The sequence below is a fragment of the Aulonocara sp. 'chitande type north' Nkhata Bay genome, linkage group LG11 (genome assembly GCF_057382095.1).
Source record: "Aulonocara sp. 'chitande type north' Nkhata Bay isolate Kocher_YH1m ecotype deep benthic linkage group LG11, A_spYH_male_GT1.1, whole genome shotgun sequence".
NCBI classification, from domain to species: domain Eukaryota; kingdom Metazoa; phylum Chordata; class Actinopteri; order Cichliformes; family Cichlidae; genus Aulonocara; species Aulonocara sp. 'chitande type north' Nkhata Bay.
The window spans coordinates 874,695-889,294 of record NC_141354.1 but is presented as its reverse complement, the minus strand read 5'-3'; the positions used below and the strand labels follow the sequence as shown (position 1 = coordinate 889,294).

Sequence of the window (14,600 nt, the reverse complement as noted above, 5' to 3'; positions counted from 1 at the left end):
TTAACAGAAACAAGATATTGAGATAAGTTCAACGCAGAGCATGTTTAACATTACAGATGGGCCTTCACAGTGGTTCAAAGCAGGGCTCGCACCATTCAAGTTTTATCTCTATTTAACCTTGAAGACTGCAAATGAAAGCTGCGGCTGTAGTTTCACTTCTTTGACAGAAAAAAAATCTCATATCCCGTGGTCGAGGTATACAGGAGCATTCATTTTCACCATTTGTTCTCTCTGGCATCCCCTGCTTACATTTCTGATAACACTAAATTCAAAGTCAAGAACTCACTTAGAATAAATGCTTAGGTCCCATTTTTGAAAAAGAAATACTAGACTCCAGTCTTGCGTGCAATGTTAACAAGTGTGCTGATATATGCAAACTGTATTGTTAAATCTTGATTAAATTAGGAGATAATTAAGCACAGTGGATCTGATGGAGCAGAAAGTTGTGAAACAGTTTGCCTTCATCTCCACTCTTGGTCTTTTTCTGCAAATTTCAAAAGTACTTCCATTGATTTGAAAATAGTTTTCTTGCCCATGGACGTCATACATTAGGAAATGTTCAGTTCAATCAAGTAAGTGTATATGCATGTATAGAATACACGTATAACGATAAAGAAGCGTAAGGTTGGCCAGGCCTTACGGTGTGTTCACACCGAATGCGATAGAGGCAGGCAGAGCATCAGGCTTACATGTAAAGTCAATGGAAAGGCGCGATGACCCGCGATTGCGGCTCCCGCGAAAATTCGGAAGCAGATTTGCGTCGCGAAAACGCCAAAACGCCTGAAACGCGCGTGAGTGTAGCGCGTTTCAGGCGTTTGACTCGCAAAAAAAGTTTTTGTGTTGCATTTTGTGCATACACGCGTTTCGCGTCCACCGCTCGAGTTGGAAAAATCTGAACTCCAGCGTCAAATCGCGCCGCGACAACCAATCAGGAGCCTGGTGACGTGGCTGTTACCTAGTTCAAAGGGGCAGATCCAGCCAAAGCCCTTTATTCTTCAATAGAAGGAAGGCTAATCAATGCCGTAGCAAACAACCCGGAGCCGTACGACACCAGCTGCTTTCTGGACCGAGACAGGAATATAAAGGACCGAGCTTGGAGGAAGATATGTGAAGAGATCGGGCAACCTGGTAAGTTCATTCATTTCTCTTAAGTTTTCTCTAAAGTTTTCACTGACCCGGGGAAGCCGCACAAAAGCTAGCAAGCCACCGCTATTTTCCCACTGACGTACAAATACCGTTCTGCTTTTAGGCATGTTGTCATTTAGGAATATATTTTATTGTTTATTCATAAACAGCACACAGTGGTCCCGCTGTTCATCCGTCACTGCCTCTTTTTTTTGATTTTCATTTTCTTTTTTTTGCACCGGACAGCATTGCATTCTGCAGCCTGATTGACAAATCTCCTGCGCTTGTCAAATTTATCATGTTTGGTTTTGATAACCATCACGTCCAATAGAAAAAACAGCACGAAAACACCCATAACTATGAGCCTCATTCGGAAATAGACACCTGCACCGCGAGGGAAAAAGGCGCACGAAAGTGGCAGGCAGATGAAGACAAACCGCGGCATAATAATACTTTTACGTTTTGCAATCTACAAAGGTTTGCACTTTGAGAATCAATTGTGAGAACTGTGACCAATGTTCATGTGTGTGTGTGGAAAAAAGTGTATAAAGTGCGTGGCCAGGGGCTAGTTATTCTGAGAACCCCTGCTGCAATAAATGAGGGACCACTGTCTACTCTATGATTATTATATTCAACCTGTTAACATTTAATACTGTATTGATAGAACCAACTGATTCTGCAGCAGAGCATCCGCAGTTGCTTCTCCTGGCTCCCCAGTCCCTGAGCTCCTGCTGCTGCACCCACAGGTATGTACAGCAAGCACTGATACCTTTTTAGTCGGTGGGATTGCCTGTGATCACCTTTACTAAATATCTACAACCAATCTGATTATATCCTGTTTTTGTTTTTTTGTTTTTTTTCAATGTTGAAATTAAAATCTAGTAGCAGCCTTCTCATTTCTTTGTGCTTTGTGCTGTTTTACAGGCCCACAGGGGAGGATGGCTCCGAGGCAGATGAGGGACAGGTCCCAGGACGGTCCATCGGTGGTGGAGCTGGCCACCCTGGTGTCCCTGAAGAGTCCACACCAGTCTCCAATGGAGCATTTCCTCCTCAGCCTTGTTCCTGCTCTGGAGAGCAGCTGGTCCTTTTTATTCCTGTCTCTCTGTAAATACTTATATTTTATATATTTATGTTTAATGTTTTTCTGTTTGAGAATTCTAATATTATTTCAAATAAATTTTTATAATGACTAATGTGTCAGTTCTACTACACAGCAAATGTTGGCACACGACTTGACACATCTAGAATTTATTTCATATTATACTAATGACAAAATATACTAATACAGTGGGATGCAAAAGTTTGGGCAACCTTGTTAATAGACATTATTTTCCTGTATAAATCGTTGGTTGTGTTAAGGTTCACAATTGAGGAGGGAGAGTACAAACCACCCATGGTCCAGAAGGTCTTGGTCAAACAATGATTTTAATGAACACACGTGTGGGAAGACACTCTGTACGCAGACAGCCAGTAGTCCTCGACTTAATCAAAGCATGAACAGATATTTTATAGCATCAGGGTTTGATTTATTGACGCCCCTTCATGCGTCACAGATACATTTTATACATAGATCAGACTTTTAACCCAGAAGATCATCTTCTATTTTCATGGCTGGTACTTTCCGTTCTTGTCTTAAAGTGAATTGTTCCTCTTTCTTGCCGAGACAACAAGGACGGTTCCTCTTTTACCGAGACACTTTTGCAGTTACAACCAGACATGACTAATCTCTCCTCTAAATAAATTTAACTCATGTGTGTGTGTCACGACCTCACATGCTCTTTCTCAATTCACCTGTTGCACTTCTGACCTTTCACCAGGACAGAGGCTCACTGAGACTATGTGTATGTCTTCTACTAAATAAATGTTTTAACCAAGAACTTCTACTTAAAAGCTTAATATAAAATGATCTGATATATAAGTGTTTTGTAAGCATGTATTGCAATTCCTTCTATGGCTCCAAGTCACTTGCACAATAGATTGTCCGAACATCGCGCCGAACAAAGCTTCCGACCCCCAATTAATTGACCGAGCTCCAACTCTTTAGTAAGCACAGATATGCATTGTGTATAAAATAGTCATAACTGCTTAAGGCCTTCTTAAAGCTATCTGTTACATTGTTAAAGCCTCGTCTTAGCCTGCTGCTCAAAATAACTTCCACTTCTGCAAAACTCTCCAAGCCTGTTTCCTGTCCTGTTACTTTTAGCCTTTCTGAAAGACACACTGTTTAACCCCTGAATGCAATATAAACTCCAGATTATGTTATTAATGCAATGGTAATGATGACAATTATTTAACAATAGCAGTAAAATAATTTCCCTGCTCCACAGTTGTTACAAAAAAAAATGTCAGTTAAATATCATACAGGAGACACACACAGTGATATTTGAGAAGTGAAAAGAAGTTTACTGGATTTACAAAAAGTGTGCAATAATTGTTTAAACAAAATCAAGCAGGTGCATAAATTTGGGCACCACAAAAAAGAAATGAAATAAATATTTAGTGTATATCAATGTGTGTGTCTCCTATATGATATATGGGGTGCTTTTGTCTGGACGTGCTTCCCATCCAGAGCTGCACAGCACAGAGGGAAGTTCCAGCGCTCCTGGAATCCCTCTGTGATGGACCGCCAGTCTCCAGGTGAAGGCACAGCCATGAAGTCGTCCACTAGACAGTCCCAGATGGCTGCCTGGGGGGTGATCTGACACACCAACTCTGTAACTGAACGCTTGGTGCTGAAGGAGTCCGCGGTGACAAGGAACCTGGACAAAATTGTTCAAAATCAGTATTATGTGTACTGCAGTTAGAAAATACATTATTCAAATTCCAAAATACTTTTGTGATGTCAGATTTAAATCACAAAACTTAAATCTTACATGAAACATTTTGTAATTATAAGGATAATTACAAAATGTATATTAGATAATATCTAAAACAGTTGTTTTGTTTTAACTTTAACATATCATAATTTTATTGGTAGCAACTTTCACAACTACAGTGAGCCAATCACTCACAATTCCTAAACATGTCAATCAGGTAGGAATGAAGTGAGACATTAATAGAAATAAAGAGTTGTATGTTGACATGTAGCCCTTTCCTTGCTTAAATCATTAATATTTTTTAAAAATTAATCTGTGATAAGACATAGCTTATCAAGATAGAACCATGTAACTAGAGATGAACCAAACTGTTCACAGTTTTATCTAACTCTGTTTTAATAAAGGCTGATGACCCATGCTATAGAGTCTGACAGCTGCAGGGATTATATACAAATATTCAACTATCCCAGAATCAAACCAGGTCTAAATAAAAAGGAGTGAGTATCACTACAAAGGTTAACTCAGTGGTCCTAATGCTACAGTTTGATATCAGCAAACACCGAGCGCATACATTGATGTGACACCACAGCCATGCTATCATCGCAAACACTGATAACAGCATAAATCGAATTAAATCGGGGCTTGATGAGACCTTCTGAGTATCACTAGAAATATTATAAATAGTCGTCTCTGTACCACAGTTTGCTTTCAGTAAACACCGATAGCATTCACTGTTAGCATAGCACATCCATGTTAGCAGTGTATAAATAAATCAAATCAAATCAAATCAAATCACTTTTATTGTCACATCACATGTGCAGGCACACTGGCACAGCACATGCGAGTGAAATTCTTGTGTGCGAGCCCCACAAGCAACAGAGATGTGCAAACACAACAACACAAACGAGCAAAATAGATGGTTTAGCATATATTAGCACAGGTATCAATAAAGGACTACCATATTAAACACTTTTACTAACCTCAGGCAGACGGACAGGTGCTCTGCAGGTGGGATTGAGCGCCTGTAATTGGTGTCTAGGCGGGCAACTCTGGGACCAACGCGGGACAGCAGGTCCTCAAACTGGCCGAGTGAATGGCGGTGATAGCGCTGGAATCGGCCGTCATCCAGGCGCAGCTCCTGGAGCAAGTGGTGAAACTCACCAAACTGCTCACACCTCTGGAGGACCTGATGGACCCAGGTACGGCGAGGATGTCCTTTACGCCGCTACTCTGCTCTCCACAGTAAATAGAGAAGGGAGACTGTCTCTTCAAGCGCTAGCTCGACAGCTGCCATCTTGCAAAGATACCGGTCTGGCAAAACTTCCTCCCACATCCCTCCCACATTTCCGGTTCACGCGCGTTAAAATATGATATTTTGGGGCGCGATGGATTTTTCTTGGACACGCGTAGAGGTGCGAATGTGCACGTGTCAAGTTAGGGGCGTTTGGGGCATTTTTCTCGCGCCCATCGCGTTCGGTGTGAACACACCGTTAGACCAACGCTTTATAATAACATGAGACTCTGTGACACAAGTCACAGGGATTTTACTCATTGGCTCTGGATTCTGCATTTTGAAGTTCAGTTAGTATTTTTCAGTGTTTCTTTTTAGAACCCATATTTTTGTTTAGCATTGAAAATTATTATAGCTCTGTAGATGGTATTATTATGTAACCAAGTGTTAAACCAAACAGTAGATTGGAGAAGAGCAAGCCCATGTTTGACTAGGATGACATATATGGATGCTCCTTGCCATGTTGTGGTAACACCCTGCACCATAGACTTCAAGTGTAAGAGCTTAGTATGCAGAAATATTTTGGAAAGGTTAAGAGCTAAATAAAATATGGTTTTTCTCTTTGTTATTATTTATTTGGGGCTTAATATTTTCTGTAATCTAATTTATATGTATATGAAGGCGTGTTAAATTACTCTGGATTTGTTTTCATTTACTTACAAATACCAATTTTCTATTATGATTGATATCTGTGAATGATTTTAATTTGTTCATCAACAATTTGTTTTCGCACTGTAGAAATGTATAATTAGGCTTAATTATATCCGTTATAAGAAAAAGCTGCATTTCTTTCTTCACAAACAGAATTTCTTTTTTTTTTTTTTAAGTATTCTATCCATTAGATCCAGCTGAGTGGTTAAGCATCAGCACCCCCATGCTGCTCAGCAGATAGCTGCAATAATGGCAGATTTATTTTGGGTGTGTGTGATTTTAACACAGGGGTGATATGGGAAAATTTATGACTGTGGGATAAAAGCCTTGCGGCGGCATTTTGGACTGCTTGGAGGCGATTTAGGGAAACCTTAGACAGACAAAAAAAGAGTGTGTTACAGTAATCTAAACGAGAGGAGATGAAGGCAAGGACAAGCATCTCCAGTTCTGCAATAGCATTGAGTTTGGCAATGCGTCTTAAATGAAAAAAGCAGGAGCGGGTCACAGACTTGATATGAGCATCAAAAGACAGAGATTGATCAAAAATGACCCCAAGTTTCTGAGCGGTAGCTTTTATTGACGATGAAAAAGGACCCAGACGTTGACTAATTTGGGGCTTGATACTCTCTGGGGTAATGATCAAACACTCAGTCTTGTCTACATTTATCTGCAAGAAATTGTTTGTCATCCAACCATTAGTCTCTTTAAGACAGTCCATTACAGCGGATAATTTTGTCATGGTCCTCAGTCTGAGGACTCAGTGTTTTGTGTTTCCTTATGCTTTTGTTCATTCCAAGTGTGTATTCTGTTGTGATTTTGCCATTTGTTAGGTTTCTGTTCTTTGCCTGCCTGCTCCCACTTCTCTGTGTTCCCTCTGTCTGTCCATGGTGTTATTGTGTCTGCTCATGAGTCTGCCTGTCAAGTTCAGTGTCCTGTCTGGTTCTCTGTGTCTGTTAGTTTCCTGTTTTATTCTGAAAGTTCATGTCTCATGTCAGTGTGTTCAGTTTTACCTCTCCCCTGTCTCGTTAGTCTAATTGCTCCCAGCTGTGTCTCCCTCCTGTGGCCCATTCCCTGATTACTCCCCGTGTATTTAAGCCCTGTGTTTTCCTGTGCTCTCTGTCGCATCGTCTGTTTAGTTCCATGTCAGTCTGCATTATTCTGTTACCCGGTATTCATTCTGCGTCTCTGCCATCTCTCTTTGTGCATTTTGCTCCTCCTCCCGTGAGTGTCTGGTTTAAGTTTTGTTCTTTAGTTTTCCCAGTTTAGCTTTGTTTACCTCCCCGCTCTGCTCTTCCTGTTTTGTCACCTTCTCACCGCTGTAAATAAACACTCACTCGCACCCCAGCCAGTACCTGCATTTTGGATCCTTTTTTCAATACACCACACGACTGCCCCCAGCCGTGACAAATTTGTCTAATTCCCAGGGTTTAAAGGAGATGTATAATTGGATATCATCTGCATACAAATGGTAGGAAATTATTTTGAAGCTGTTAATGATACGGCCTAAAGGAAGGATATATAATGAAAACTATAGGGGGTTTAGAACCGAACCTTGTGGGATACCCCATGACAATTTAGCTACAACTGAGCGAAAGTTTCCCACCTAAGAAATGTTCATCTTTTTTTTTCCTTTTTTTTTTAAACAAATTTTTTTATTGCTTTTTGCAACAGCATACAAAGGTTTGTTTTTACAGTAGTATGCCGCAGTAATAAGAACACCCCCCCCCCCCACACACACACACACACACCTCCCATCCCTGCTCTCTCAAACCTACATCAAATAAAAACACATGAAATGTGCATACATTAGTACAATATGTGGCATTTATACATACTGAAGGAAACAAAAAGGGAAGAAAATAGAAATAGCTAGCACAGACTAAACAATTTTCCCCTCATCCACACTCCTGCAGGAGTTGTCCGATGTTTACTTCTTTTATAAAGTTTTTAAATGACTTCCAAATATCATCAAAATATGTTAACTTGTCTTTGAGAAAATACGTTATCCTTTCCATTGCCATACACAATTTATCCAAGCACCAATAGCAGGAGGATCTGATTTTTTCCAGTTTAATGCAATCATATGTTTTGCCTGTAATGTACAATAATCCATAAACTTAATTTGATGGGCTCTTAGTTTAAGATTTTTAGGATACATATGTAGTAGCAACATTCTGCATCTAAAGCAATCTTTGTATTTAAAATGTGGTTTATTTTGTTCATCACCTCTTGCCAAAATGCACGGACAATTCTGCATTCCCACCCATATGGAAAAGAAATAGTAAAAACTTATGTGATTACTCATGAAAGTGGCCACTTTCATGAGTAAATCATATAAGGCTTACATGATTTACTCATGAAAGTGGCCACTTTCTCATTACTTTCATACATTGTTTTAGTAAGTATCCAAAACATACAAGTTTCATTATATAATTTTTCAAGGGATCTTATATCTGTTTTCACTCTTATATGCTTTTCATACAAGTTTCACACAAGACAGATACAAACTTTATAAGATTTATATATATCTTTTCCATATGGGCATATACAGTGGAAAAATGTTCCACAGGCTTCTCCACATTTAAAACATGTATCTGGGATTCAGTTATTATATTTTTTCAATTTCACCGGTGTTACATGTGTTTGCATGATCCAGTTGTATTGTAATAGCTTTAGGTTACTATTAATCGATTGTTTTTATGATTTTAAGCAAACTGACTTCCATGTCTCCTCAGAAATATTAATAGTTAGGTCATCTCTCCAAGATTCTAACAATCCAGTTCTAGAATGTTGACATTAAGCCTTTGTTAACACATTTTTCTCACCATTAACTCCTCTAAATTAGTTAACTGGGGGACGTTGAGAGACTGATTTTGTATGGAAGAAATGAAGCTTCTAATCTGTAAATACTTAAAGAAGTGTTTTGGGGGGATTTGAAATTTTGAGACTAAATCCTCAAATTAAACCATTATTCCATCACAAAAAAGATCACCCACTTTCCTAACACCTTTTTCTGCGCAACCCTGGAACCCTGTGTCCAAATTTCCTGGTACAAATAAGGCATTTCCCCAAATAGGACTAAGCTGAGAGAGATTATTCTTAATATTCATCATTTCTTTTATTGTAAACCAAACTTCAATCATATTGCGGACTATAGGAATATTTGTTTCTTTCTTTAATTGTTTTGGCTGTGCAGAGTATAAGTACAAGCTTAGAATTAGAATAGAATAGAGTAGAATTCAACTTTATTGTCATTGCACATGCACAGGTACAGGGCAACGAAATGCAGTTTGTATCCATCCAGAAGTGCTTTAGCCATGATATAGATATATTACAATATATATTAGCAATAATATAGATATGTAAGTATATTACAGAAATGGGTCTATTATGGTATGTTATAATGTACACAGTATGAAGTATGTTATGAATATTCTATAACTATAAGTATGTACAGGCTGTAGTGAGTACAAGCTATGTACAGGATATGAACAGGATATAAATATGAAATAAAAAAACTATACAGAAATCTCAGATATACAGTTATACAGAAATGTGAACTATGCAAGTTACAAACAGTTGTAGGATTAAAAATTATCATCTGTACAGAATGATTATTTACACAGAACTATACAGTAGTGCAGTTAAGATAAGTGAGATATGTGGATAATTTCTACAGAGGCTATATAAAGTGCTAGTGGTTGTGAGTGGTGGTTCAGTCCATGTTATTATTGTATGTTCGAGGGTACGGTTGTCCATTGTGTGTGTGTGTAGGTGGTTGTGGTGTGTGTATGTTCAGTCCATGAGTTTAGTGTGGGTCAGATGTCAGGAGGCAGAGTTCAGGAGTCTGACAGCTGTGGGGAAGAAGCTGTTCCGGTACCTGGTGGTCTTAGTCCGGAGGCTCCTGTAGCGCCTCCCAGAGGGCGGGAGGGTGAAGAGTCCATGTGATGGGTGACTGGGGTCTTTGATGATTTTCCCAGCCCTTTTCAGACACCGCTTCCTGTCCTTTAATGGCATTTTAAGAGAATTTGCTTCCATCCCCACCCAAGACCGGGTATTTTGGGATGAAAAATAAAACATTATTGTCCTTAGTTGAATAGCCAGATAGTACCAGTAAAAATTGGGGCATTTCAACCCCCCTGTATCAAAGGGAAGATACAACAAAGACAAGCGAATGCGGGGATGCTTCTACTTCCAAATAAACTCTCTGACTAATGACGCTAGTTTGGTAAACAATCAAACAGGAAGAGCCAGTGGGACATTTTGTTGGACATTCTGAAACATATATCACCAGTGTGTGAATGTGTGTGTGAATGGGTGGATGACTGGATATGTAAAGCGCTTTGGGGTCCTTAGGGACTAGTAAAGCGCTATATAAATACAGGCCATTTACCATTTATTTACCATATACAAGAGTTTAGGTAATACATTAGTTTTAAGAACACTTATCCGTCCAATAATAGATAGTGGTAAACTTATCCAATGCTCCAAATCTTTGGAAATTTTCTGTAGAATTGTATTATAGTTAAGTACCACCACATCTTTTAGTAAAGGAACTATTTTAATGCCTAGATAAGTGAATTCAGAATTAACAGTAAAGCCAGATATATTCTCACTTACGTTTTGATTATACCCTTGTTTAAGTAACATTAATGATGATTTTGTTACATTTACTTTATACCCCGAGAAGGCCCAAAACTGGTCTATTAAATGCTTTACAGCAGGCACAGAAGTTTTTAGTTGCTTTAAAAATAATATAACATCATCAGCAAATAAAGCAATTTTATGCTCCTTTCAACCAATCTTAACACCTTGTATTTGTCCACTTGTTCTAACAGCTATTGCCAGAGGTTCAATAGCTAAAAGGAATAAAAGTGGAGATAATGGTGAACCTTGTGGGCACCCTCTTTTAATGTCAAATGGTTCAGAAATGATCTCATTAGTCATAACCTGAGCAACAGACTGACAGTGTAGTAGCTTGATCCAATGCAGAAATAATTTACCCATCCCAAATCTAACAATCACATCAAAGAGATATGGCCGTACGTTTCTATCAAAAGCCTTCTCCGCGTCGAGCAAGAGAATGGCTGCATCTTCCTGTTCACTTTGATTATGAAGAATGTTGAGGACTCGTCTTACATTATGAAAACCCTGTCTATGTTTAACAAATCCATTTTGAATGAATGTTCTATCTGCCAGAAATGAGGTGAGCCATTTCAGAACAGATACAGATATCCTTACCATATGATTTAAGCTGTGAATTAAGATCTGATGATCAACGGTATCGAAGGCAGAGCTAAGGTCCAATACTACAAGGATTGAGCAATCACCTCTGTCCGCGGCCATCAAAAGGTCATTTGTGACTTTCAGGAGAGCAGTTTCTGTGGAGTGTGACTTTCTAAATCCTGACTGAAGTTTATCAAGAATGTTATGTTTCTCCAGTGCCTTCTTTACTTGGTACCAAACAACTTTTTCTAATATTTTAGAAATGAAAGGAATGAGATGGGTCTGTAGCTCAACTGAAGAGTCGAATCCAGGTTTGGCTTTTTTTTTTGTTGAATAACACCCTGTTTAAAGTACCTGGGGACAGAGCCGGACATCAGGGAACAGTTTATCAGTGTGACCACAGAGGGCCCAATGGTGTCAAAAACTCTGCAAAATAAAGAAGTAGGTAGGACAGCAGCTGGACTCATTGAGGGTGTCATGGTCCTGAGTCTGACGACCCAGTGTTTTGTGTTTGTTAATATTATCTTATGTTCTTGCTTATTCTGGTTATGTCTTTTGTTAAGATTTGCTATTTGTTAGGTTTTGGTTCTGTTTCCCACTGTTCTCTGTCTGTACCGCGTCTCTGAGTCCAGTCTGTACATTTCCTGTTTTATTTTGAAGGTCTGTATCGTATGTCATTGTGCTCTGTTTGTGCTCTCCCTGGCTGTATCCCAATTCAGGGTCTGCAGCCTTAAAGTACGCATTTCAAGGCTGATTACGTCACAGCGGCGCGCCGAAGGCTGTCCCAATTCAAAGGCTGCTCGAAATGTGGCCCTGAAATGCGTCCTTCATTTCCCTGAATTTTAAGGCTGTGGCGGTGTAGACTTCGTGGCCCAACATATCCCAGAATGCAAAGCGCGGTGGTGGGTGTGGATAATTTTGCGTGGAAAAAAACCGGCGGATGAGGGGCGGCCGACGAGTAAACTTTAAGTACTGAATATTATGTCACTTATTTATGTGCAAATGTGTAATAACGAAGAACATTAAAACATTACTGTTGGCCACATGTCGGCAAAGTTATGTGACATTAGTGACATTTGTACTAACTTGGTTTTAAAGCCTTTGCTTTAAAATATACTCCGTTCAATAGCTGAGCTTAATCTTACAGAGAATGACCAAAGCTCATGTAGAAACAAACAAACAAATGAACAAAAGATTTTTTCTTTCATTTCTGTCAAACAAAGCTGTATGACACGTTTCCAGCTGTTAGTATCATGGTTGCTAGGCAACCTGGGCAGCGCAACGGAGGCTAGACCGTCCCATTTCACAAGCCTCGCACTTCCGGCCTTAGCGGTCTTTGAGTACGCGGCCCTTGAGGATCGTTGAGGCTGCGTACTTTAAGGCTGCAGACCCTGAATTGGGATACAGCCCCTGTCTCGTCAGTGTAATCAGCATCAGCCATGTCTCCCAGCTGTTTCCTCTTACTTCTGTTCACCTCTTGTATTTAGTGTCTGCGTCTTCCTCTGCTTGTCGCAGCGTCGTACTCTCACTTTCGCTCTGTGTTCTGTTTGCTAGCCTGCCTGCCTGTTTAGTTTGTTTTTGTATTCCCAATTTAGTTAGTTTTCTGTTCTGTTGCTATCCAGCAATAAAACTGAGTGTTTTGAGTTTACGTCTGCCTCCGTGAGTGCTGCTTTTGGGTCTGCCACTCCTGCCTGCCTTCACACAGCCATGACAGAGGGTTTGATTTGGGTCAGTATTTCTGATAGATCTTCTAAAGAAACTGGGTGAAAGGATTCCATAATTACAGGCTGTGGAAGATTATGGTTGAAGGGACTGAGGGAGCTAAGTTTCCTCTTAGGTCACTGATTTTGTCTTGGAAAAATCTTAGAAAATCATCGCAGTCCTTATCTGAAAAGACAGGTGTGCACGGAGATAGGGGGGAGACTATGTTATTTACTGTGTCGAAGAGAACCTTAGGATTTATTTTTCCTACTGCAAGTAGTTTCGAGAAATAAGTGGCTCTCGCATCTTTCACCATGTTGTTAAAGGTAGATAATAGTTCTTTTAGGTGGCGCTTATGAATCTCAAGTTTTGTGGCTTTCCACAGGCGCTCAGTTTTATTCGCCTAAAGCTGCGAATAGCTTCTGTGAACCAGGTCAGGGTTTAATAGTGCTGCCTTTACTGATTTTAAGAGGAGCCACTTTATCTAGAATGTTTTGACATTGCGAATTAAAGGAGGCCACATGCCGTTCTATACCATCGGTTTGAAGTAAGTTATTATCAAACAATTCCACAAATTGTTCCACTGCAGAGTCAGTAATTAATCGTGAATGCTTCACATAAACAGAGGGCAGTGTATCACAAATAAAGGAGAGATCAAATAAAAGATATTTATGATCACTAATAAAAATTTCCTCACAACAAACTGGACTGATATTCAGATCCAGTGATGGCTGTGTATTGGCCCACATGTTGGGTAAAGTTAAGAGCCTAAAAGACTAAGAAATTCAGAAGCAGCATGGCATAAGCTGTCATCAGCATGCAAATTAAAATCCCAAAGCAGAAGGATTTTATTCAGCTTGATGGAGGAGTAAGTAACGCAAAGGGATTTAACATGGCAAATTGCAAAGAACATCTTATTGCAAGTGATTTTAGAAGTGGTGGGAATTATTTTTGTCAGTCCTGAACCCTTCACACACAGACCCTGGGAGCAAATAGCTTGTAAGTAGTTTAACTGGTTTACAGAAACAAAAAAGAAGACAAGGAGCATACGTCCAGAAACACAAGAAAACAGATCAACACAAAACCAAACTACAGGGTGGGCCGTTTATATGGATACACCGTAATAACATGGGAATGGTTGGTGATATTAAAGTCCTGTTTGTGGTACATTAGTATATGTGAGGGGGCAAACTCCTCAAGACGGGTGGTGATCATGGTGGCCATTTAGAAGGCCATCTTGGATACAACTTTTATTTTTTTCCAATAGGAAGAGGGCCATGTGACACATCAAACTTATTGGTAATGTCACAAGAAAAACAATCGTGTGCTTGGTTTCAACGTAACTTTATTCTTTCACCAGTTATTTACAAGTTCCTGACCACTTATAAAATGTGTTCAATGTGCTGCCCATTGTGTTGGATTGTCAATGCAACCCTCTTCTCCCACTCTTAGTGGGTTAGTGTCAGACCACCGCTATTGGTCTGACACTAACCCACTTCAACCCAAGTGAAGCTGAGGGTTGAAGTGGAAGTGGAGTAGGACTGAACTACAGGCTGCACTGACAGCAGAAACCTAGCAGGCTCTACTGTCTTCAGGGGTGCAGAGGTAGCAACTGACACAAACTCAACCTCTGGGGAAGCCCTGGGGTGAATCTCTGTCTCTATGTAGCCTGACTGGGCCGAAAGGTCCACTAACCTTGCGTCGTCTAACTCAAAACTCCAAGACTCTGAGCTCCCTGATTCAGGGTTGAATACTTCTGATTCCACTGACTCAGAAATCAGAGTTGTTTC

General features: G+C 39.9%; 1 protein-coding gene across 1 annotated transcript; it reads left to right on the top strand.

The window, feature by feature from the left end:
* Nucleotides 1–713: 713 nt before the first annotated feature.
* On the top strand, nucleotides 714–2,293 carry LOC147318284 (uncharacterized). The gene is made up of 4 exons (XM_086310128.1): nucleotides 714–791; nucleotides 960–1,128; nucleotides 1,790–1,871; nucleotides 2,050–2,293. Exons 1-4 carry the CDS (start codon nucleotides 714–716, stop codon nucleotides 2,231–2,233), a joined length of 513 nt encoding a protein of 170 aa, XP_086166254.1. The 3' UTR covers nucleotides 2,234–2,293.
* The last annotated feature ends 12,307 nt before the right edge of the window (nucleotides 2,294–14,600 follow it).